The sequence below is a fragment of the Falco biarmicus genome, chromosome 5 (assembly GCF_023638135.1).
Source record: "Falco biarmicus isolate bFalBia1 chromosome 5, bFalBia1.pri, whole genome shotgun sequence".
Taxonomy (NCBI): Eukaryota; Metazoa; Chordata; class Aves; order Falconiformes; family Falconidae; genus Falco; species Falco biarmicus.
The window spans coordinates 10,501,935-10,526,026 of NC_079292.1; the positions used below are offsets into that span (position 1 = coordinate 10,501,935).

General features: G+C 40.8%; 1 protein-coding gene across 2 annotated transcripts in view; it reads right to left on the minus strand.

The window, feature by feature from the left end:
* Positions 1–8,716: 8,716 nt before the first annotated feature.
* Positions 8,717–24,092, minus strand: part of CPED1 (cadherin like and PC-esterase domain containing 1) — a 155,057-nt gene continuing 139,681 nt past the window's right edge. For both annotated transcript variants that reach the window (XM_056341197.1, XM_056341198.1), the window contains exons 19-23: positions 20,891–21,111; positions 20,531–20,632; positions 20,243–20,330; positions 18,284–18,430; positions 8,717–11,781 (exon numbers count right to left, since the gene is read on the minus strand). In XM_056341197.1, the coding sequence (XP_056197172.1) occupies positions 11,554–11,781; positions 18,284–18,430; positions 20,243–20,330; positions 20,531–20,632; positions 20,891–21,111 (786 nt within the window). In that variant the 3' untranslated portion in view covers positions 8,717–11,553. The remainder of the gene's footprint in view (positions 11,782–18,283; positions 18,431–20,242; positions 20,331–20,530; positions 20,633–20,890; positions 21,112–24,092) is intronic.

Genomic DNA, 24,092 nt, shown 5'->3' on the forward strand with positions numbered 1-24,092 from the left:
GCAAAGGGGTGGAAAGTGATAAGGGCTTTCTATTTCTATCTCTATCAGAAAGCTGACTTGGTTAGCATGAAAATCCAGTATCTCTGTGCACTTCTTGTCTATCTAACCCCCAGCTATCCAGGATATCATAGAACGCTGGCCAATAATATAAGTGATTCAACAGGAAAAAAATTGCAGGCTGACTTGGCGATACTTGGCTTATGTTTTGAAGTACAACTTAATGGACAGGTGATTAACAGCTTCCAAGATTGTAGAGGAAGCTTGAGTGTGTGATTCAGGTGCAAAAATATATGAAAGAGAGCTCAATATTTTTTTTTTAATATATATTGTTTATTGTAACAAATTGTACAAATATATGTCACAATTTGTATATTATCATGGTATGAAAGCTTTGATGTATTATTTTAATTTTTACATTCATGATTGAAAATGCTAGCATGAGCAATGCCAACAAGAATGTCTCCATTAATGTTCTCCTGATAAATGTAGAAATTGAGAGGTAAAAATATACTGACAAAACAAAAACAAAAATATAAACTGAATTTGAATGACAGAGAGTAAATAATTTTCACTTATCTTTACCAATAAATATGACTCGACTATTATATGAACTGTCGATGGCAAAAACTAACACAACATAGTTAGAAGGGAAGCCTAAATACAGCATGTAAAGTGAATCATATGTATTGAAAACTGAGAGGAACATGTTCTCAGATCTGGTTATAAAAAAACCCAGAGCTTGCACATACTCCATATGATGTCTATTTTATATCTGTGACTACTTTCAAGGAATAAATGGCACTATCTGTACAGTATAAATAAAGCAGAAAAATAAATGTCTGCTGAATCAAACTATATCAGACTATATTTACATCATATAAACTTAACAGTAAGTTTCTACTGGATCAGATCCCTGCAGCAATATTGGAGGACAAAGTTTCATTGTATTATTTGTGGCTATAGAGGGACTGTATATTAACTTTAAATTTACCTGCCTTACAAAAATAAGCAAACTGGTTTTAAAAAAAAAATAATCAGATGTAAAACTGCTCCCTAGCTGCAGAATCTGTGAGTTTCAGAAAGTGGTCAGGAACTATGGAAACAACTTTTTTATAGAAGTAAGCTTTAAGACACTCAAAGCTGTGTGCTGAGGTGATGTGTTGCAAGGTAGGCTGCTTTACAGTAAGACTCCTGAGACCACTTATGCACGTGTGAGTGTGAAAGTTGGTGCAATTCGGTCACCAAAATCCCCAGTCTGCTATGTTACAGCAATACAGCTCCGCTTATCTAAATCGGGGCTCTCACAATCACCTCAATAACACAAAACTTTCCTTCCTTTAGTACACTGCCACTACATTAGGACCAACTGAAAAGGACATGGCTGTGTAAATAGACCATGTAACTCACCTGTACAGGCAACGGGGCGTGGAACATAAAACGGCAGGTAGGACACAATTCTATGAAAATAGAGACCTGGTGAAATCCCTTTGCTGGTGAACAAAACAAGGGAGACGAAGGAAGACACTGGCCTTGTAAGGGAACATGGAGAGCTGAAATACATTCCCACCTTACTTTAATTTTCATAGCTCAGGAGAGGCATGCTGAGTCCAGAAGCTTTCTGAGATGTGGAGGTCATTGTAAGTCCACTGTACAGCTCACGCTGCCCTTCTGAGGAAAAAAACTGTGCAGCTTGTCCCTTCTCTTTGCTGGCAAGATAGTCTATAATCCTTGTGAATGAAAGTGGCTGCAGCACGTAAGCACACCAGCTGGCTCACAAAGCCTTCACCGCTTGTTCACCAAAATCAAGCTGATGGAGACCACAGCTTCACCAGCTGAGAACAGAACACTAGTCAGCAGGTTAAGGTGGAGCACAGAGATGGGAAGAATGAGCTCGATCAACTGTTCACTGACAGGAGGAGGGGGAGACGGAATGCGTGGAACCTCACGAGAAGAGGAGCAGAATGATGGAGGTGGAAAAGGAAGGCTGAAAGCCTTTACAAAGGAGTATTCAATCAAAGGCAGGAAAAGGAGCTGGGAATGCTTTTGCAATGGAATGGGAAATTGGTTTTTTTGCAGGACTCATCAAGGTGAGCCAGGAGAACCGACAAATTGCTTGCATGCAGCCATGTTCATACAGAGCCATGTGTGCATCCAAGTAAAGCATAAGCAAATCTCAAGAACTTTGGGCTTCAAAGATCTGTCATTTTCTGGCCACCTGGAAGCCCATTTTGGGGATCTTTTCAAATAAAAATGTGAACAGTTGGAGGAAGGAGTCTACACGTGAGGAAGAGGATCCAGGTAGCTGGTCCACATGTTGGAACTCTCTGAAATACATTAATACCAAGCAACATTATCTGCATTCGTGACTAGATGGCCGTGAAATATTCATGGATGCAGGAAGCTGGTCTGTTAATAGCAGCTGAATATGTGGCTGTGACAGGGCATTTACTTAGATGTTTTCATAGCAGTTGTATCTAAATCTATCAACGGAAACCTGGAACAATAATGAGCACTTCTGCTGGGTGTCTTCTTTTCCTTCAAAAGTAATAAGATATCACGCAAGCCAGGATTGGATGTTAGATTTCCGTCTATTGAGCATACCTTGCACTGCCATCGATATTGTTGTGTGGCGCAAAAAAAAAGCCTGCAGATATTCCATCTGAAACTAAAAAAAAAAAATAAGGCTAGGTCCCTCAATATTACTTGGTAAAAGATTTTAAGACACAAATAAGGAAAAAACCACCAGTATTGTGCCATAGCATTTCTACCGGAGCCCTTGCAAAACAAGCCTTGATTATTTTTTTCATTTTATATTGAAGTGTGCTGCCACTTGGACACTAGCCATAGTTTTCACTTCAGCAACTTGTCTGTGGCTGAATTACTGTCAAAACTTTAATGTGCCAAAGGTCTTTTCTCCCCATCAGTTTTCCTTAACCAGATCTTCTACACTCTGCATAAAGAGCCTTTGCCCAGCAGAGGCGGTGACAACCTTGAACCAGGCAACAGTCAGTGTGGTGTCTTCACTTACAAACATCCCAGAAAATGTGCAGCCAGGAAAATGGAAAGAGGCAGGATCATCCCAACTTCCCCCAGCCCCAGAAGGAGGCAGAGCCCTGGTTATGGTGGAGAGAGCAAGCAAGGCTAGCTCTTATGTTCCCAAATGAAAGAAACTGAAGCAAGACCACATCAGGGAGCACCTCTTCAGATGAGAAAAGTGTTCCTGGATGTGCAAGTGCTGCCCTTGGCTGGCACACAGTCCTCAGTCACCTTTGCTTGTGAAAGACTGGGATGCGCTACCGCACCAGCACTCTCCCAGCAGCTGCAGGACCATACTCCACAGTGCTGTGATGGGGATGCTGTTATCTGGGTGTTGATACCTTACAGGCAGGTCAGGGCACCTGAACTGACCTTCCCACAGTCAAAACAAATTTTCTGGAGGTTATCTTGTTATCCGAACAAGAACCAGCTGTGAACCTGAGGGACAAATAATGATTCTGTCCCTCAGACCCTCGGAAAAAACCCAAGTGCCTGGGCTGGAGCAGCACTGAAGACCGTATGCTGGATAAAACTGTGGGAATTGCAGTGCTGGCGAGACAGCCTCCACTCCGGCCTGGTTCCTGCGGAGCAACAGATCACTCATTAAAATGACTTGCATCTCTCCTGAATTTTAATTAACAAAAGTGTGAGGAGCAGGTGTTAACTTGTTTTATAGATCCATTAAAGTCCCTCAGGACTCCCTAGGCACAGTTAGGTATAGTTACCGAACATTTAGAAATTCCTGATTTTTACCCTTTTTGTCTCATTTACACACTTGCATTCGTCGCAGGTGTTTATTCACATTAATTTAAGGTTATTGCTTTGAAGCCAGGCATTCAGACCCCAGGAGCTACAGGACAAGTCCATCAACAGGACTTCAGCAGGGAAAGATGCTGTTTCTGTCTGCAGCTAACTTGTGCAGAGATTGTGGAGAGATTAACCTCACCCTGCCCCCCACTCACCACTTGCCTTTCCCCTCTGTGTCTTCGGGGTGCTGCCATCCACCTGCTGGCACAGCTGCCATCTAGCAACTGCCCAGCCCAAGTCATCTGAAATCACCCAGGTTAGTTTATACACTTCCATTCACAGAGGTGTCTTCTAGCCTGTATTGTTTTGAATGAAGTGAGTTTAAAAGTAATTACATGAACAGCTATTAACGATGAAGTAACAGGACAGTAATGTCAGGGATGTTTTTGTGTGCGTGAGGCATGAAGAGATGCTCAGAGCAGTAAATTCTTCACACAGCCAAAATGGGGTATGTGACCAAGGTGTTTGGCTCAGTTGTTAAACACCTGTTAGATGCTTTTACTGCATAGTAAAGTCATCAGCCCCCGAATTACTTTGGCTCGCCGTGCACCTCTAGTATAGGCACAGGTATTAGAAGCTGTAGCTCTCAGATAGCAACCAGGTGCCTGTCTCTGACCTGGCTTCTAAACTTGAAAAAAAAAAAAAATCTCTATTGTTTTCTGGATTTAAGTGCCTGTCAGCTTGTTTTTTCTGACATTCACCTAGCCCCCTTGTAAGGCAGTACATGGAGATTTGTTCTTCATTGTTCCAGATGAAGGGTCTTGAGCTTGCATATCCCATACCACCATCAAATGTTCTGCTCACCAGGTTACCTGCAGGGCTGGCTTTTCTCTGATCCAGCACACTGTTAAACAGTCAAGCAGCTCCAGGAGCAGATGTTGGGAATGTACCACCCCCAGGCCATGCCAGGCCATGCTGGGGAGCGTGTTCTGGTGGTGGTGGGCTTGTGGTCAAGCTCCTGATCTGAACAAGCCGAGTGTGGCTGTAGAAACATCTTCTACCTGCACAATGAATCCCACAGATACTCCTCTGCTGAGCTGGCATTCACGTCTCACAACTTTAGGTACCTATTAAACCTATTAACCCAGACCTAACAACTTGAGAGTTACTTTAGGTTCCCTGCACAGCAAGCGATACTGCAGAAGTAATAAGTCACCTCTAGACAATAATTCAGATCTTGGTCTTTCTGTGATGAGTACAAAGAAGCTTTGTGTGACCACAGTCATAAGTAAAATGTCTCGGTTAAATACCAAAGGTTAAGGAGGAATCCAGGTTCTGGTGCCTGAAAATAGTCTCCAGAAGCTGTCAACCTTGACTTCCAGGCTGAACTTGACCCAACAGACGTGTTTTGAGTATGTCTGAGGGCTCTGTTGTATGCGTTTCATAGCTGAAGGTGTACTATCAGGGCTTCAGCACTGAGCTGTTCTAGACACTGAGGAGCCATGCAGGCAGCCACTGTCACAGAGTTACCGGGCCCTGACTCCTTGTTCCTGCACAGAAATGATGAAATGTGAAATTTAGGGACCAGTAATGGGTAGAGCAGTAAGACCTGTTATGATTTAACCTTTTCCTATCAGCAGTAAATCCCTTTGTATGTACGTATTTTATAGTAACTGGGCAGGACATGGTGCACAAAGGACGTTGAAACAAGATTACACAGTAGCTAATAGATACCATTTGCTGTCAGAACTCAACAATTGCCCTGAGATGAAGAAAACCAAACCCACCTATCAGTTCACACAAATTATGTTCAAATTTTAATTGCTCCAGTAAAAACTTTAGTAGGAGACAACACTACATTATTATATATGATGTGCCTGTGATTCTTTTTTAAAGGAAGCCATTTGTGGGCTAGACCATGCTGTATTGTCTAATGACTTGGCAGGTCAGGTTTTCAAGGTTTAAAGTGTTTTCCATCCTATTAAGATAAACAGGGATCAGCAGATCTCTTCAAATATGTTGGAGGCATTAAAGCTATTATAACTAGAGCTATTGGTGATTAACTGTACATATACAGAATCTTTGGAGCTGGCATGTAGAAGTAAAAGAGAAAAACCCTGCAGAAATAATCAAACTTCTCTGATCTATAGGGCAATTTGACCACCATCTGGGGAGGTTGCACAGTCATTATCAGACTGAGCAGAAATATTACTTTAAGCTCCTTAATCCCACAGAATCATAATGGAAATATGGACGTTGATAATGACAAGTACAAAAGAAAAGGTAAATGATGTTTTCAGAACATGTCAAGTGAGAAACTCTGCCAAATACAGATCTGCTCTTCAAACCCTGGCAGTATCCTGCAGAATTTACTGACTTCAGAGGGCTCCTGACAACTTTAATTTCACCCGCTTGACCTGTGGTGAGGTCTTTGTAACTGCCCTGACTTTGCCAAAAGTTGTCTGAGGCATTTCAGTTCCTCACTCAAGGATTTTAGTTCTGCAGTCTTGTCTTCACCCAGAATCCATCCAGCATCCTGAGAGCAGCAGCAGGGCAGGCAGTGCTGGCAGACTGATCCAGGCACCGCCTGCTTTAACCACATTGCCTGTCACAGCTCAAGTCAGGTAAAAAATCATAACACTGAAAACACCATCTGCCACAGGAATTTTGTCCCCAAAATGAGGTATATGAAGGAAATGCTTACCACAGTGACTGTGTGAAGGCAGCTTACCTCACCCTGTTATGCGGGAGCATGCAGAGAAGGTCCCTCTTTATTTCATGCAAGCAAGCAGCTGGAAAAAAGTTTGTTCAAAAGTTGAGAAAAGACCCCGTTATTGGAGATTCAGCTGAAAGGTACTGAATTCTGCTCCTCATTAGAGCAGTTCAGCTGTAGAGAAAATCAAGGAGATACGGAGTAGGGGCTGTGTTTCAGAAAGACCTCAGTTCAGATTCCATTTAAACGTATACTTTATCTTCAGTTCAGGGCTACTTCACATGATGCACCTTGCCGAGGCTGTTGCACGTGTTTGAGGGATTACAGGAAGGGCTGCCCACAGCTGCCAGTGAGCTGGCCAGCTGAACGAACCCAGAAAAGGGAGAAGTCCATTCCAACAGAAACTGGTCCTGCGGTACCCGTGCGGTGACCCTGCAGGCCCAGCTTGCCCATTCACATTAATGACACAAATAGTTTTCTAAGACACTGGCCTAGACTGACACATATAACACTATTTTTAGTACCACCAAACCACAGGCAAGTAAGGCTAAAATGCATAGCATCTTTTTACTGTGTAGTCAGGGCTTTTCTATTCAATGGATAGTGCGAAGGTACCAGTGAATACTGCAGGATATGTATTGGCACCAGTACACAGGTATGCCTGCATTATACACTGACTATGCTGGGGCTATGAAGATTTACACAGATAAAGGTGGCAGTGCTGTTTGAAAGATGGAATTTGGGTTGGTAAAGCAAGCTCCATGAAGAGCTAAGCGCTGGTGCAACCTAAGTACTTACCACATCGCAGCTGTTTTAAATTCATCAGAGAAAAATCACTGCCCTGGAGAAGAGGCTTGGTCTACCCCTGCTGCACCCAGTAGATCTTTTGATGTCGCAACTGACAAAAACACTACGATAAGAACATTGATATTTTGAAGATTCAGCCTGAATTTGCAACAATCATCTCTCAGATTTCCAAAAGTTGCTTCTACAGTGAAACAGAAACTTCTCAGCTCATCTGAAAGAAAGGCTGGTGTGGAGTAGAGCAGATACCAATAGTCATAACATAACGGTGAGGTAAAACAAGCCAGATGCAAGGCTAGCAGACAAACAAAAAGGTAAGACTGTATTTTTCATGTGAGCCTACAGAGGCTTGTTTAGCAGTTTGACTCTGCGCCAAATAGCTCACTGCACCTCTAAAAAAATTGCTTGACTCTAAAAAAGTACTCTGAAAGATCCCTGGACTGCAGTCATTATCACACATATCTGCATCTTCAAAGCATTCTCTTTGGCTCAGCATAGCAACAGAAGCATAACTATTAGTGGTTATTTCAACCTTGAGGTAATTGGATTCCCCACTACCCCACCCACTAAGCAAATAAATTTACTTCGATGTCCCTTTAATATGTCACATAAGAGAAAAATAAAGGCCTTATATTTAACAGTGTGAAAGACATTATTCTAAAGATTAATGTTTTCAAATGAATGCTAAGTCTAAAAAATAGTATTCATAGTCTATTCCTTCAGCTCCTTGCTATAATTGAAATATAGCATCCTTGACGATAGAGCTGACCTGTCAAGGCATTTCTCTACAAATAGGGAAATCTTTTTTATTACAGCCAGTTACTCCAAAGATACTTATTGAGATGGACTTGATCATGGTGGCCATCTACCCTGCAGGGCTCAAATCCAAATCACCGCTCGACATTTATGGAGTTGTATGAGAGACAAGGAGTTATAACTCATTGGACACTGGTACATCATACTGCTGCTTCAGGTACAGTTTAAAGGGATGCAACAATTGATGAGATTTCTACTTTGTATGTCAGAGTATTTACCTTTTTTTCAGCATAGTTCCAGTCTCTCCACCTGTGGCTTAAAATATAGCCTGGTTCCACTCTAAACTCCATGTGCTGCTGGGCAGACACTGAGCGTTGAGCAGGAAACACCACTTGTCAGTGTACTTATTCCCCAGCCGGCTTATTTCAATCCTACCACCAGTTCCAGGGCCATTTGTGTCTGTATTAGAAGGCAGAACTCACCCTGATAATTAGGTCTTCTGCTATTTTAATGGTAAGTAATGGGACTAAGGTGGTGGTGGTGGAATCTTACGTTAAGAATCAGTCTTAATATAGTAGAAACACTTTAATGCTTATTCAGGCAAAATGTCACAGCAGATGTGATAATTCTAGATTAAACCATTGACAGCAAAAAATGTGCCCTCACTGGAATTCAATCATGGTAATTCTTTTATTGTCTTAATCCATAAATTTTAATGTGTATAAGCAAGTGATGGTTCCATGTAAATCTCAGCTCTCTCCTTTCACACACCTAGAGATGCTAGGTATATTTTAAAGTTAAATAATGCAGAATGTACTTTGGTACCTGTTTTAGTCTGCATTCCCTTTGTTTATTCCAAAGATTACACGGATCATATATAGTGTTTGAAGAAACTTATTCAAAGAACTCATTTAAATAAAGATCAATTTGGAAATTCTCCCGGTGACTGTACAGACAGATATATGTACATAGACATGTAAAAACTAAGAAACACACAGGAGAATTTCTACTTGATACATTTGAAAATTATTAAGATTTGGAAAACATTAAGACATCTGGGTGTACAGCACATGTAAACCATTTTGTGGTGAAATCAGAAGTGATGAATTGCACATTCATTGATATCAGCTACAATATAACAAAGTCATCTCTTTCCTTTTCATCATGATAGCTGATGCTTCAGCAATAGGCTTTGATTAAAAAAAAAAACCAAACATAATAACCCAGTTCATACCTTAGAAACTTTTGTGTACAGAACAGTAAGAGTAGGAGTATGTGGATTTAAATGAGTTACAAAAAAAAAAATGCCTTAACAGAAGCAGAATTGCAATACACCCATCATTGATCATCTTAATACCAAAGACATCTGGCTCCGTTATGCATCTACTAATATTAATGACATGATATTAAATCCTTCAGCTTTAAGGTTGTGCAGCCCTGGAGTTCCAGACCCAATTTTATATATTATATTATTTGCATACAATTATATTCCTTAGATAATCATATAGCTCAAACCCAGATGCTGACATTTTCAGTATTTATGCACAGCTCCTGACCCATCTTTCATGTAAAGTTCCACACCAGGGAAAACCCTACATGGACATTCAGGGACATTTACTATAAGCACAGCAGCAGCATATTATACAGAAACAGAGATAATAACAATGTCTCACTAAATGTAATATCATTGTCTAAATTAGGAGTTTTTCCAATATAGTGGAAGGTCTCCTAAACTGGATATGCTAGATCCTCTTTTTGAGGATCCTTCTGTCATCTAGAGAAGCCAAACACCATACTGCATGACAATTTCCCATCATATCTCTACATATGTCATCTGAAGGAGCAAGAATTGACAAAACTTTAGCTAGGAATAAAGACTATTGTGTTGAAGTTAAGGATCTCTGGCAAAACCTAAAAGTGATGTCATGAATTTCTAGCCCTAATTCTATTAGGGCAGCCACTCTGTGTACTACTAAGGCAAATAGGATGCTGATTAGTTCTGTGGTATAATTTGTTTATTCCCAGACATTGCCTGCGGCTTCCTTTCCCAAAGGCAGTAGAAGCTGGTGGAGGATTATATGTAAAATTGTGAAGGGGGAAGCATGCCACAGAGCTTGTGGGATCCTTCTTTAGGCTGGTACTTACCTGGTTCTGACTCCCTTTTCTGGTGCATGGTGGGAGAGAGTGGTGCCTGGATTGCCTGCTCCGTGACTGGATTAATAAAAATTCCTAACTAGATAATCTGTAGGGAGAACAGTCTTACCCATCACCCAGCTGCTAAGCCTGGACCATGCTTGGTTTCCCATCAGGGTACCACAACTGTGAATGAGTGTGCTGTCACAGCTGTGCCCGGGGATCAGCGACAGTTCCCCGCTGTGGTGGTAAAGCCTCTCCCTGGAGTTTCACCTGGAGTACATCTGCAAACATCAGTGATGTAGCTGGGCTACAGCATGAAACTGGCATTCAGAGAAGGTCTTGTCCCTGCTAAGCATGAGACGCAGGCAGTATATTCTGCTGCCATCACACCACACACTGCTTATGACATTAAAAACCAGATCCCAATGTTATGATGTGTGCTTGCAAAGGGGGGTTTTCTTTTGTTTGTGTCACTGGCTTCACACATTGGCAAATATTTTACAAAAAATCATAAAATAAATGGCACTTCCATGCAGGGACAATACTTGCTTGGCTTACAGGCCAAGGCAGACACTGAAGCACATATCTAAGCAGTCTTCCTGCATATGGCCACTCTGCTAAACTGGGGCCATAAATAAGGTTATGTTAACACATTCACGATATTTACATGTTACATCAAGACAGTTATAATCAGTCTCAAGTCTAAGCAATCTATCTCTACATTAGCTTTAGAACATACAAAAAATAGAATAGACATCTGTTTCATCTAAGATACAAAGAAGGGGTGTGTTTTCACTAAAAACTAGAGTTTAAAACTTGGCATCATCAGCAAAATGCTAATAGACATTTTCAAATTGTACAGACCAAGTGTCTAAACAGAATTTGTTTGATATTGAAGGGGAACCCATCGACATAAAATAAAACTCTTTAAGATGGAATGTAGCCAGTTTCTAAATACATTCAAATATTACAGTGTCTCTATAAATAGAAAATTAGATAATGCTGAAGAGCTAAAACAGTCCATTCCAAAGCGTTCTAGTGTATATATCTCTCTTTACTATCATTAATACACAGTTGCTTGAGCTACAGCTGTTCTAGCCTTTGGCAACAGTTCAAGTAACTTCCCCTCTTCTCTGCTTTGCAACCTTCCATCTTCCACTTTGACACCACAGAGTTGCCAGGGCATATCTTGATTTCACAAAGTTTTAGGAAAACTGCCACAAGTCCCAAATTCTGTTGGTGTGTGTGCAGCCAATCAAGGAAACGTCATAAATCCACCATGGTCCTTCAACTGCCACTCAGGTAGTGGCACACCTCTAGTCCTATATCCTATATCCTATAGGCACTATATCCAAGAGAGGCTATGTGCTGACAAGCTCCCTCTTACTTGCACAGAGCCTGCTGAGAAGGATTTCAGAATAAACTTGATTTATTGGACCTCGGACATGATACGGGGACTGAGAATTTGCTGCATAGTCCTGCAGTTGTGATGGCTTGCTTTGACTACGGAAATATTTCTCCAGCGTGTAGTGCCTTGATAACGTCATTGTTATGTGTGGACTTTTTTCAGAGGGATTGGATTTCACCACCTGCAAAAGAAGGGACATATGTGAGCGCTTTCTGCCTCCACCTAGAAAGACACACAGCTGTGTGTAGAGAAATGCTGAGTTTTCCACCGAGCAGGTCCTGATACTCTTACCTTGAATAGCAAGTTGCTCACAAACAGTACTTCAGTGAGCCAACTTGTTATGTTACATACTAAACAAAGTGCAAGATCTTATTCACTTAAGCCTTGAAATCTAAATGTATAGGCCCATTATATTCAGCTGATTCTGTAGGGCTTTTGTATATTAGACTCTGTTCTCTTCATTAAGGACAGTTTTTCTGAACAACAGAATTCATACTTAACAGCTCTTCTGTGTATTTACCATGGAGAAAAATAAACTCAGGACAGCCCTGACTTGCAGGAAGGTTTAAATCCTGCTCTGATCCCAAGCACTTGATGAACATATGCTGTGTCTCAGCTGTAAGAATGTCTCACCCTCAGGTCTCGATGCAAACGTGGCCCAGCTCCATATTGAGATGAAAGCACCCCTCTGTCACGCGGCTCCAAGCAGGGAGTTATGGTGCGATTTCACATCCCCCTCCCTGGGGCATCACTCTGACGTAATCACAGTGTAGTTCAGTAACTTAGCGCAGAAGAATGCTCCTCCTTGGCCCCCAGGTATGTATAAGGTTCTGGAATTATCACGTTCAATTTGTATGGAATAAACAAATGCCGTGGGACTAATGGAAGCCTAATAACTGGAGGGGGGCGGTGGTCTGTGGGATGCTGAAGGTCTCATCTCAGTGAACACACAGTCACTGAGGAAAAATGAAGCAACTTCAAGAGAGACAAAACTTCAGAACCTGGCACAGATACAGGACAGAGGACCCTGACCCAGGCATTGGCAAATTCAAAGAAAGCAAGAAAGAGTCCAAGTGGTTAATTTATTTTTAAAAGAGTAAATATATGCTGACTTGATAGCTCTGATGCCCACTAATTTTCCTGCTATATCAACCACAGCAGACACTTGAAAAAGATGAGTTCATTTATTAATGCATATATTTAGAAGGAAGCATATTAGCTTTTTAAAAATATAATGTACTTTTATTGTTGCTGAAAATCAGAAACAATGCTTATATATAGTGAAGCTCATAATAAATGAAACTAATCAGAAAATTAAATGTGAGTGAAAAAATAACATGTTCAAACACTTGAAAGACTGGGCAGAGAGGCTATGAGGGAGCTGTCTGAGCTAAAAAAAGACTAGGAATTATCCATGTAGAAAATTAATATATCCTGTGATCAATTTGATACAGCTAAGCCAAGAGCTGTTATTTGTTTTTATGCAATTACTGCAGATTCATTTTTCTAAATTAGTGCCTTAGATCTTACAACTATTTCAAAACGATGCCACCTTGAACCAATCACCCAAACTGCATTCCTGTTAGGCATAATCTCCCAGGAATGCAATCTAATGTTCACCCAGCAGCCAGCCACTGATTAAGACACCAAAATTCCAGGGTTGTTAGTTTTTACATTGTGACCGTGATTTCATTGCTATAAAAAAATAGGTTCCATAAAGATCTTTATAACTGCTGGCCAGTCCACTTCTCCATAAGCATTTGTGAAGAATGAGGTAAGTAAAAAATCAGGTTTGCATATGTACATAGAACTAGAAGTATGTTTGGGCAGAAAGTGCCAGAGTTATGTAAAATTTTTTGTCCCAAATTGATATAATTGCTTTGTGAGTCCAGATTCCTTGGCAATCTGAGGGAAGATTGCAGGGTCTGCAGTGCTGCAGATTTCTGTGCTATCAGGATGACTCGAGGCCCTCTGAAGTGAATTGGTGGGAACTCAATAAATTTTTCAGGACAATCAGGGGAGATAGATAACTTTGTGTTTGGCCAGCTAGTAGAGAACTAAATGACAACTGCTGAGTGCATTTCAGTTCTTGTTTTCTGACTGCACAGAACAGACAGCCTGCTGTGCTTTAGCTCAGGTGGCATTTACAGAGGGGTGCTGCCTTTTGGGAGTTTAGGCATGTCATTTTTTAAGAGAAAGAAAGTGAAAGTACAAAGCAGTAGATTTAATCTATCTCATCTGGCTTCATAAAACATGAAAAGCACTGGGGTTTTACACAGTGTTCTTGGCTCCGTCCTAGGAGGCAAGATGCCATTTTCCTAGTGCAAACTGCTTCAGCACCTGATGTAACGCCATTTGCCCCGATGCAGAAATAAACTGATGACAAAACTGTTAAAACTAACGAGGTATCAAAAGCATTCAAGGACTTTCTTTTTGCTTTCCTCAAGGATGAAGTCTGTTTTTTTGGTGGCTGATGGATTCTGCTGGGCACATTTATGCCTCTTTTCAGACAAAATGACCTCTCAAATCTCATTAACAACAGCTCTGTGAGCCAAATTCTCCCCTGATCCTCCCCAGAAATACATACTCTCTGTTGAGATTCCTCCAGCAGAGAAGGAAGGCCAAATCTGCACATGAGCTCATACAAAATGATGGAGACGCGGATGAAAAATGCTGATGACTAGTCACACCCTTCTGTTTTTCACCCGGTTTTATACAAAGCACCTGAAACATTTCACTTTGAAGCTCTCCATTTCACTCAAAAGCTCTGTGGAAATGGTGAGTATCAGCAATGACCCACGAAGACACCAGCATCTGGGTTCTAGATAAAAAAGGGTCAGTATAGCCATCTGAGTAAAAATGGAGGGAGGCGTTTGCTCCATGGGATTATTTATCCATTACATAAATACCTGCTCTGTGACTTACTCCCTATTTTACGGCTCCATTTGGACTGAGCTGTGTTTGTGCCTCTCCCATGTACCGTGCGCAGAGCAGGTGAAAAGGTTGGTCCACTAACCATGCCTGCTGTGTTTGGTCCCAAAGCAGGACAGACACCATGGTAGTGGGCTGAAAACATATGATCTGCTCAGGATCCTGAGGTGGAAACCAGCTGTGAGGTTGACGTATAGCACATGAGGTCAGATGGGTCTAACAATGCTCCCAAACCAGTGCTCAGTCCCAGTGAGCCTTATGCTGGAGCAAAGTCCCAACCAGTGGCAGCTGATTGTCTCCCCACTCTCTTTTGGGAGCCCATTTGTTTTCTGGTAGACTGTCTCCAATATTATATCTCTGTCTGTGGTATTTAAAAGAAAAATCAAAGCCTTATAGTTATTAATTGTTTTTATTCTGCTTTAAGTAAAGGTGACTGCTGTGGCTGAGAGAATTAAATATAAACCACTGGCTACAAGAAACTAGTTAGGCTTGCTATGCTAGTCCTTGGCCAGCAGACACCGCAAGGACACTCAGGAGCCTGTGCTTGAATTTTACTATCATCACCACTGAATTTCAGTTTGTTTAGTTTAAACTACTCCTAGGTTTAATTAGCCACACCATATTTTGTTTCCCAGTGTATACTGTGGGTGTCTGATGAAGGAAACATTATTTTTAGATCCTTGCTTTTTTCGGATCTTTAAGGAAAATATAGCTATCCTGACATTTCTTCACAGCAAAAATTAGTGCTTCCATTTCATTCCTGGTATCACAGCCCACCTTTGTACCTGCGAAACTCTGCGGAGCTTCCGTGCTAACCCTGCACATGTCCAGGTCCTGGGAACAGGCTTGGCCAGGAATGAGATTTACAGAAAAATAGGCATGACTTGTCAAAATGAGCAAAGGGGGTTTATCCTTTTCTGGAGAGATTCAGAAAACATTTGGTAGTCTCTCTTATTTCAAGTAATTTGTTTTGACTGAAAACAAATTCCTAAACTCATGCTGGAAAAATGCTAGCATCTCACTTCTGTGGGTGATGGTCTTTTAAAATATTTATGCACATTTGAAAGCTCTAATAAAAAAAAAAAAAAGTTCTGTTATAGTCTCAGTACAATTAACTTAATGGAGTTCTGTGTCAGTTCTAAATGACACATCAAATTACTCGTGTCATTGCTCTGGTCAGTAACCAAACTCCAGAGTTTTCTTCCAACTAGTAGCCTCTTACTGGCTTAAAGCCCCCCCCGACTGTAAACGGCATAAATCCATTACCTCTTGGTTTCACACAGACATATTTCACTGCATCTTTTTGCCTTCCAGTTTTAACTTTTCAGTAATAATTTCCTCTTATTCTATATTTCATTCTATGAAAGAATTTGCACCTGTCATCTCTCTTTTGATCACTCAGGGGAAATGCAATATTCCTGAAAGATATGACAGTTCAAGTTTTATGGTCCTAAACAGATTTTCATGGAATAAATTGTGGTAGTTTCCTAGTCTTTTGTTAGACAGACAACCCAGATTCAGTCCATAAGAATGAAGATCCTTGTAGCATCACAGGCAACGTCTTACTGTGCTAAACATGACTAATCTATAGAGGTACCAGAAGGTTTCTCTGTCATATCCAGCAACAAACTGAGGCATGGGGTTACTGATGATGTCTGCATGCCTGATTGCAGTTTTCAATGAAGAAATATTTTTTCTTGGGAATCAGGATCTAAGCACCTGGAAAGATATGAGCCTTCTTTATTCCTCAAATCTTTTTCTGGTATCCAAAGGGAGTAATATGATACACGTGTTTTTTCTTTAGGGCAATGAATGATGCATTAGGATTGTCAGCAGGCTGACCACTCATAACAGGAACCTGGAAACTGGTCTTTTGTACTAACAAGTTGGTGTCATGGGTATGAGGAAGGACTTGGTTGGAAGCTACAGGAATATTCTGGTGGCCTTGGTGACAGTTCTACAACTATCATATGCAAAATTACTGTCAACAGCCTTATGGCAGAACATACCTGCCTACTTGGCTACTCAAAAATTACACTTTCAGTTTTAATTCAGGGTCACGTGTCCTAAACCAGAGTTGCACTTCTTCATTTGTTATACAGAAACATAGAGTCATAAAATGATTTAGGTTTGAAAAGGCCTTTAAGATCATCAAGTCCAACTATTAACACAGCACTGCCAAATCCAGACAAAACCGTGTCTCTAAATACCACATCTACGCACCTTTTACATACCTCCAGGAAAGGTGACTCAACCACTTCCCTGGGCAGCCTGTTTCAGTGCTTGACAACCCTTTGGTGAAGAAGTATTTCCCAATATTCAATCTAAACCTCCCCTGGCACAACTTGAGGCCATTTCCTCTTGTCCTGTTGCTTGTTACCTGGGAGAAGAGACCGACCCCCACCTGCCTGCAGCCTCCTGTCAGGCAGCTGTAGGGAGTGATAAGGTCCCCCTGAGTCTCCTCCACTCCGGGCTAAACACCCCCAGTTCCCTCAGCTGCTCCTCACAAGACTTGTGCTCCAGACCCTTCCCCAGCCCCGTTGCCCATCTCTGGACACGCTCCAGCCCCTCTGCTCCCTCTTGCAGTGAGGGGCCCAGAGCTGAACACAGGGTTTGAGGTGCGGCATCACCGGTGCCCAGTACAGGGGGGTGATCACCTCCCTGGTCCTGCTGGCCACACTGTTTCTGACATAAGCCCGGATGCTGTTGGCCGCCTTGGCCACCTGGGCACCCTGCTGGCTCATGTTCAGCCATAATATTCTTGTACCATAAGGTACATGAATTCCAAAACTAAAACAGATCCCTCCTTTGCTGACGGAAAAGAGGACTCGTTATATAAAGACATGCCACATACTCAAAATACGTCTTAAAGGAAACCAGAAAAACTTTAAATATCTTGTTTTCCAAATTCTTTACTTTCACTGGTTTGGCAGCCTCTGGTCTGATTTTGTGCCTAGATATAATGTGTTTCCTTATTCATTTTTTATTTAATCCATGGACTCCTGTCATTCGTAATAGACTGTGAAGAGTCTTTGCCAGAACTTCAAATGAACAGAAGAATATGTTCTCAATTGCCTTACTCATATATTTTACCATTTCCCTGTTTCACTAGCATAGTAGTTATAAAACAGAAGACAGATTTTCTGTACATTTCAAACAAAAAAGAAAGCAGAACTATGGGTGTGCGGGAGAACAAGTGACTTACTCTTCTGTCTGTATAGTCGGTCACTGTAACTATCCCAGTTAACTCTTCTCAGACATATGAAAACAGATACACAGCAGTAAGAGTGCTCTTCCAAATTTAAGCTCTATGTTAAGTGTACCTGTGGTTTGACGGGTCTGCTGAGCTGCTCAGTTAGGAAGGGTTCAGAAAAAAACCTGTGAGGCTGGGGTATGGCAGAAAGGTAAGCTGACGCCATGCAGAAGCACTAAGGATATATAATGCATAGCAAATAATGTAAGAACCTGGAAACTTTGCAACATCCTTTTATACAGGTTACCTTTGCAGATGGGCACGCTTGTTTTTATTTCAAGGAATCACCACGACAGCAGTTCAGCCCATCCTCAATGGCACTGCACTCTGAGCACTGAGGGACAAGTGCCACCACACAAACTGCTATCTCTGCAGGATTTATTCAGACCTAACTTTGAGTCACGGATACAAACCTTATTGCATACCTTTTTGTTTCTAAGCACCTGACAATTAAAATCTCTCTTAAATACCTGGGAATGATATAAGTTTAAATTATTACCTCGTGGAAATGGCAGCCACATTTTCCTTGCAGGAATTCTTTGTAACGTCCCATGGTGATGACAAAGGTGTCAACAACTTCATAGCCAAAATTTTTTGCTGTATCCAGAATAATCAAGTTTTCATTCCACAAGTTTTGCACTTCTGCCTGCATTTCAGACAAAATATCACAATGCCTTGTCAGAAAGAGTGTTTAAAGGTTATTGTATTCTGCCATGGAAATGCATAGCAAAACTGCATTTTGAATAAAGCAGTTAGGTTATACTCCAGGCATTAATTACTATAAATTCACTCTTGAAAATAGCTGTTACACCAAGACTGTTATAGATTTTTGCAGAAATTATAATTACTGTTCCATAGTTGTGCAGCTTCCTTCATAGGAAAATTCCAATATTATTTAAAATATAATTATTGGGTAACTTTTTAATATGTACTTAGCTAATATGTGGTGTAATTCATAAAAAAAACCCCTATTATAAAGTTGTCTATAACAAATGGTGAAATTGTTCCTGTAAAGAAATTTTCAGCTTCAAAAGGAGTATAGGGCCACGGACATCTTAGAAATGGTCATGCTGAAGAACAGGTTATTATTTCTCAAGATGCTGCAGAAAGGCCAGGAATAGAAAAAAGGTTAGCCATAAATTTGGCAAAGTGGTGTGTTTAACTCTGCAGATAGAAAGGCTTTGAGAGTAGCTGGGGTAATTCAGAAGTCCAGAGCACCCAAACCACATGGGCAATTTGGCATACAATTCCAATATTGAAAGGGAAAAGAATGTTGGTTATGCACTGTAGTTGATTTCCAGAGTTTTATATATTTACTGGATGAGAAACTGAAAAAGGTAGTCCTGGGAAGCCTCATCTACCTTTGATCAAAGTTCTGCTTCTTCCTAGGACTGAGTTCTACTAAAAGATGTGGCAGGAGCTATGACAATGTTTCTTCATGTGGATGCCAATGGTTTCCCTACTGTAGCCTAATTTGATCATCCAGGTAAAGGAAATAAGAAGACATTCGGTAGAGACAAGGCAGATATAGTGCTAACGTAGACAGAAGGAATGGGCAAAATCTGACAGGGCAGTCTCCACAGAAAAAAAATGGTGAGAGTAGCAGTAAGTCGCACACTGAATACAGCAGTGTGTTATGGTTGCAAAAAGACATGAACGTTGGTCCCCAGTGTGATAGAAGTGCTGGATGTAAACTATGAAAGCTCATAATTTTCTCCTTTCAACACCTGTGAGTAGCTGGAGCATTACATGCAGTGCTGGTAGGCATCATCTACTCTGTTCTGCCCTCTGGTGCTTCCCAGCCCGGTCTCATCGGTGCATTTTTTAACCTGTTCAATAAGGAACCACCATCCAATTGTAAATAAAAATATGGAATCGAATGAGTTAGACAGCACATTGAAATGAGCCCATCTGTTGCTCTGAGAGTCTTGGATACTATTTAAACTGACTGTAACATCCAATTGACATACCCAAACCAGGCTAGATTCACCGGCACATTCCAGCTGCTCTGTAAAGTTCTGGCTTCATAGGCTGGTTAAGATAGATGTATGGTGAGCCATGTAATGCAGCCAGGTGAGTGAATCCGATCCAGCAGTAACCATGGAGGGAGCCTGGGGAGGGACTTCGCTTGACATGGTGTGAGGAGCAATCTGCCTATCCCCCGCTCGATTTCTCAACTTTGGCAGCAGGACTAATATGGGAGCTTCTTCTGGTTCTTGGGACAGCTGACTGAGCACAGCATCTCAAATGGCATTCTGATTGCAGTGGAATCCATTAAATAAGGCAAATTGGTTTGAATCCATATTAGTAAGCAGTATGAGCAAACACAAACACGAATCTTTCTTTGATCCACTCAAAGCTTGCTCAGCAGAGGTAACATATTTTGACCAGACAGCAAAATTGTTGCTGAAATGACAAGTCTTCCATGAAGATGCACTCTAAATGTACTGAAGCTTACCTGTGATAGAGAATGTATTCCATCCACTGGGAGGTGAAAGCCCATCCCTATGGATTTAATAATTACCAGGATATTTGACAGATTTTCCCTGTTTGTTAAAAAAAAAAAAAAAAAAAAGAGGATTTTACTGAACAGACACATCAAAAGACACTGCATTTTTATTTTTTCAAAGCCACTTCAGTGCACACCCATGAGAAAACAAATGAAATGTTTGTATTTAAATTTTTTTGATGTTTCTCATAATATATCATATCAAGACTTGTAATAACACCAAGTACATAACACTACCTGTTCAACACCTTTTGGATAATTTGCAGGTGATTGGAATTAAGCCACTGAACGCCACCTACAATTAATACAGTCTGGTCTGTGTTCTCCAGGGGACGTGATCTGAAACCCAGAAAAGAAAACCAACACATGTTGCTTTAAAACAGATGGCAAACATTTCAACTACATTGCATTGCATTTCAGTGAACTGTATCTGGCATTCTGATCAGAGGCCTGATGTAATTTTCTACTTTTTTTCAGTCACAAAATATGGTCTGCACGCGTTATGTTTGTTTACTGACTTTAATCGTAAAATATGTTAAACACATTTGCGAATAGAATGAGCATACAAACAAGCCAGCAATAGAGTTTGTACGGTACCTCTGCAGCAGTTGTTCTAGTGCTTTTTCAAAAGTCGGTCTCTGGTTTGCATTCATCCAAAACTGGGGGTAGTAGGAGTAACTGATAAATGTTTTCCCCTCATTGATATTATGATAACATTTAACATCATGAGTCTTTTGCCATTCCTGAAGTGTCTTATTCACTCTTTCTATTAGATAGTACATCATCCCTCTGTTAGTTGAGTCACCTATAAAAAGAATCTTTGGATTGAAAAAAAGATATGACTTAGAAGCTGTACACTCCAAAATCCAAAATCTAAGAAAAGAATACAGCTAGTCTGGAAGCTTTTAAACCCCTTCTCATAATGTTCAAGAAATGCGTCTGTGAGCTGCCAGTTCTCCAGCCCTGACATTTCAATACTAACAGCCTCCTTTAGCAAAATCTGTGTGATCTGATTAACAAAAAGCTATATTACGTGCTTCAAAGATGAAAAGTACAGGTTACAGATGGCTAAAGCAGGGCTAAAGTTAGCCCTGTGTTTTTGCTTAAGTTTATATTTACTTCCAGTTGCTAGTACAGAGCCTCTTGCGATTACTTGCAGCTTCCTGCTTTCATTCTCCATTTTTTCATGTGGTTTGTTCCTACACAGCACATCTTGAATAATGGCTGTCTTCCATAAATGTGATTCATTAGAATTTACACCAAAGTAACATACACACATAAACACACACAAATAAATGCATGCAGCTGCTGCATTATTGTAGAGATAGAGTCTTTCTGCAATTTCAGAGGGGGGAAAAAGGTTTGGTTTGGGGTTTTTTTGGTTGTTTTTTGGGTTTGGTTGTTTTTTGGGGTTTTTTTTGGTGAAGACAATCTGAATAGATTAGGGTAGACTTGGCATGTGTGATGTGACCACCAGGAAACATCATGGCCTGAAGGGAGTTAGAAGTGCTGTCAAGATGACAGAAGTACTGCTAGTATAGCAGTCTTCACTGGGCTGCTCTGAACTTGGAAATAAATGAAGAAGTCAAATTTGGGCTTGCTCCTACTTCTTTTGAATCCCCTGACAAATCAAACATCTCTGTGTGGGGAGATGACAGACCTTAACATGTAGGGGTTTTTAATGTAATTGCCCTATTTTTACTGGCTAGGACTAGCATTTCTTCCTGCTGAAGACAATATGTAAGTAATGACAAGAGTCCAAAGGGGAGAAGAACCCAGGTTCACTGTGGTATGTCAATGATACTCTGTGTGTAATCATTTATTACCACAGTCACCTCAGCCAGAAATCCACATAGAGGATTTTACACAAATGTAAAACTGAGAGCCAGAATCCCCTTAGAGTTGTAACACAGTAAACAGTCCTGTTCCCTGCTCAGCCGTGTGCTTCTCCTACCTTCTCTGGTGCTCAGGGTAGTTGGCACCCTGTAAGGCAGGTTCTTGTTGTTCGGTGTTTTAATTTGATGTGGTTTGATGCTTTACCACTTCCAACTTGAATATTTGGTTATGCGAATTAAATTCAGACTGCACAAGATTACACGTTGAAGAGTACATTTCCAAAGCTTCTTTTAGAAATTTTATGTGGTGAAAGCATCTTGGACTCCTCTCATCTAATACATGTCTATTTATCTATTCCCTTCAGGAATGTCAGAGTTTTAGGAACTAATTCCAGTTCCTACTATGAAACTATTTTGGTTAAAAATAAGGCACAACAGTGTACCAGTGATGGTTCCCACAGAACACAAGCAGTTTCAGGTGAACATACCCTGATCTGGTGGCAGGGCCAAGAATGAGCATGACAATGACTTGACCTTCCCATGCCTCACTCACGGTGAGCTGCAGAGAAACCCTTTATAGATTATGTATGGTAAAAAAAAAATTAAAACAAGCACTGAGCACATAGAGGCTCTTTTGCCTCCTGTCCTGGACCTCTCAAAGCTGCTTTATAGAGTAAATTCTTGAACAGCTGCTTTCATGCTTGTAACGCACAAACACTTCTCTCACATGCAAGGGGATTTCCAACTCTTTTCACATTGTGTCAGAAGAAACTTCTTTAAACCAAGTATAACATGACTCACAAAGTCAAGGATGCTTGGATCCTTGGAAGGACGGGTTGGAAATTCTCTCTTTCCCTCTATGACAGACACAAACATGCAACATTTACAATTAGGAAGACATTCCATGCTTAGAATATACTCTAATTCTAAAGTAAGTTAACTTGAGGTTTTAAACAACAATTCTTTTAACTTGTGAAATCTGTCGATCTCACCAGTCTGCCTGTATCCCTATCTCTTTAAATCTCCAATTCATAAATTCGTTACTGTAGTATCTAAATTTATATCTATTTAAAAACCAGTTCTCAGATACTAGCAGGCAAGGTTATGAGCTTGGAATGTGGGTTACAAAGAACACATTGTTTTCTGTAAAAACACAAAGCATTATTAGCAGAGTAACAAACAGGCTTTACCGGTTTACACACATAAAGCTGTTGGTAGAACATGCTAGATTATTTATCTTCTAATAACGTGATATCATTTTGTCATCATTACACATGGGGATTTCTAACTGCAAAGGAGCATATTCAGCTATTAATTACACTGATTTGGCAGATGTAGCATTTTTATCTCGCTCTTCATTCTACTGTGACTAGGATTCTGATAGATATTTTCTCCTTCTAACTGTATTTGGTCTATTCTCATCTGCCAGTGACTCCAAATAGCAGAACTACATCTTTCATGGAAAAGAGGGAGAGAAGAACCATGGCCAAGGCCAATGAAAGTGATGCACAGATGTCTTAACTTGCCAACACTGCATTCTCTAGCAATTTAAGTGTGAAGTGTCATTCTAGATATTTCCAAAGTCTCAAACATTGCAGAGCATCATAGATGGAGATCAACTCATCAGTCCCTTTCCCATTTTTTTGCTATGTCCAAATTAGAGCAAAACATTCCACACACACATACCAACTTTACACCATTAGATACTTTAGGCATTGTAGAACTTCAACATTTCTGCAGCTACACACCCACACCAGCAGGGGATCCATGAATCAGTTTTCAAGTCTGCCCTGGGGGTTCTCAATGGCCAGGTCTGCAGATGGGAGGGCACTATATGCAGTCATGGAAAACCAGTACCAGGAGAGACAAGATAGGTACGAACACATCTTAAAGTGGCAATTCTAGTCTGTAAATGCTGTGATGCTGGGCACCATATGAAAACATCAGGTGGGCCTTTAGAATAG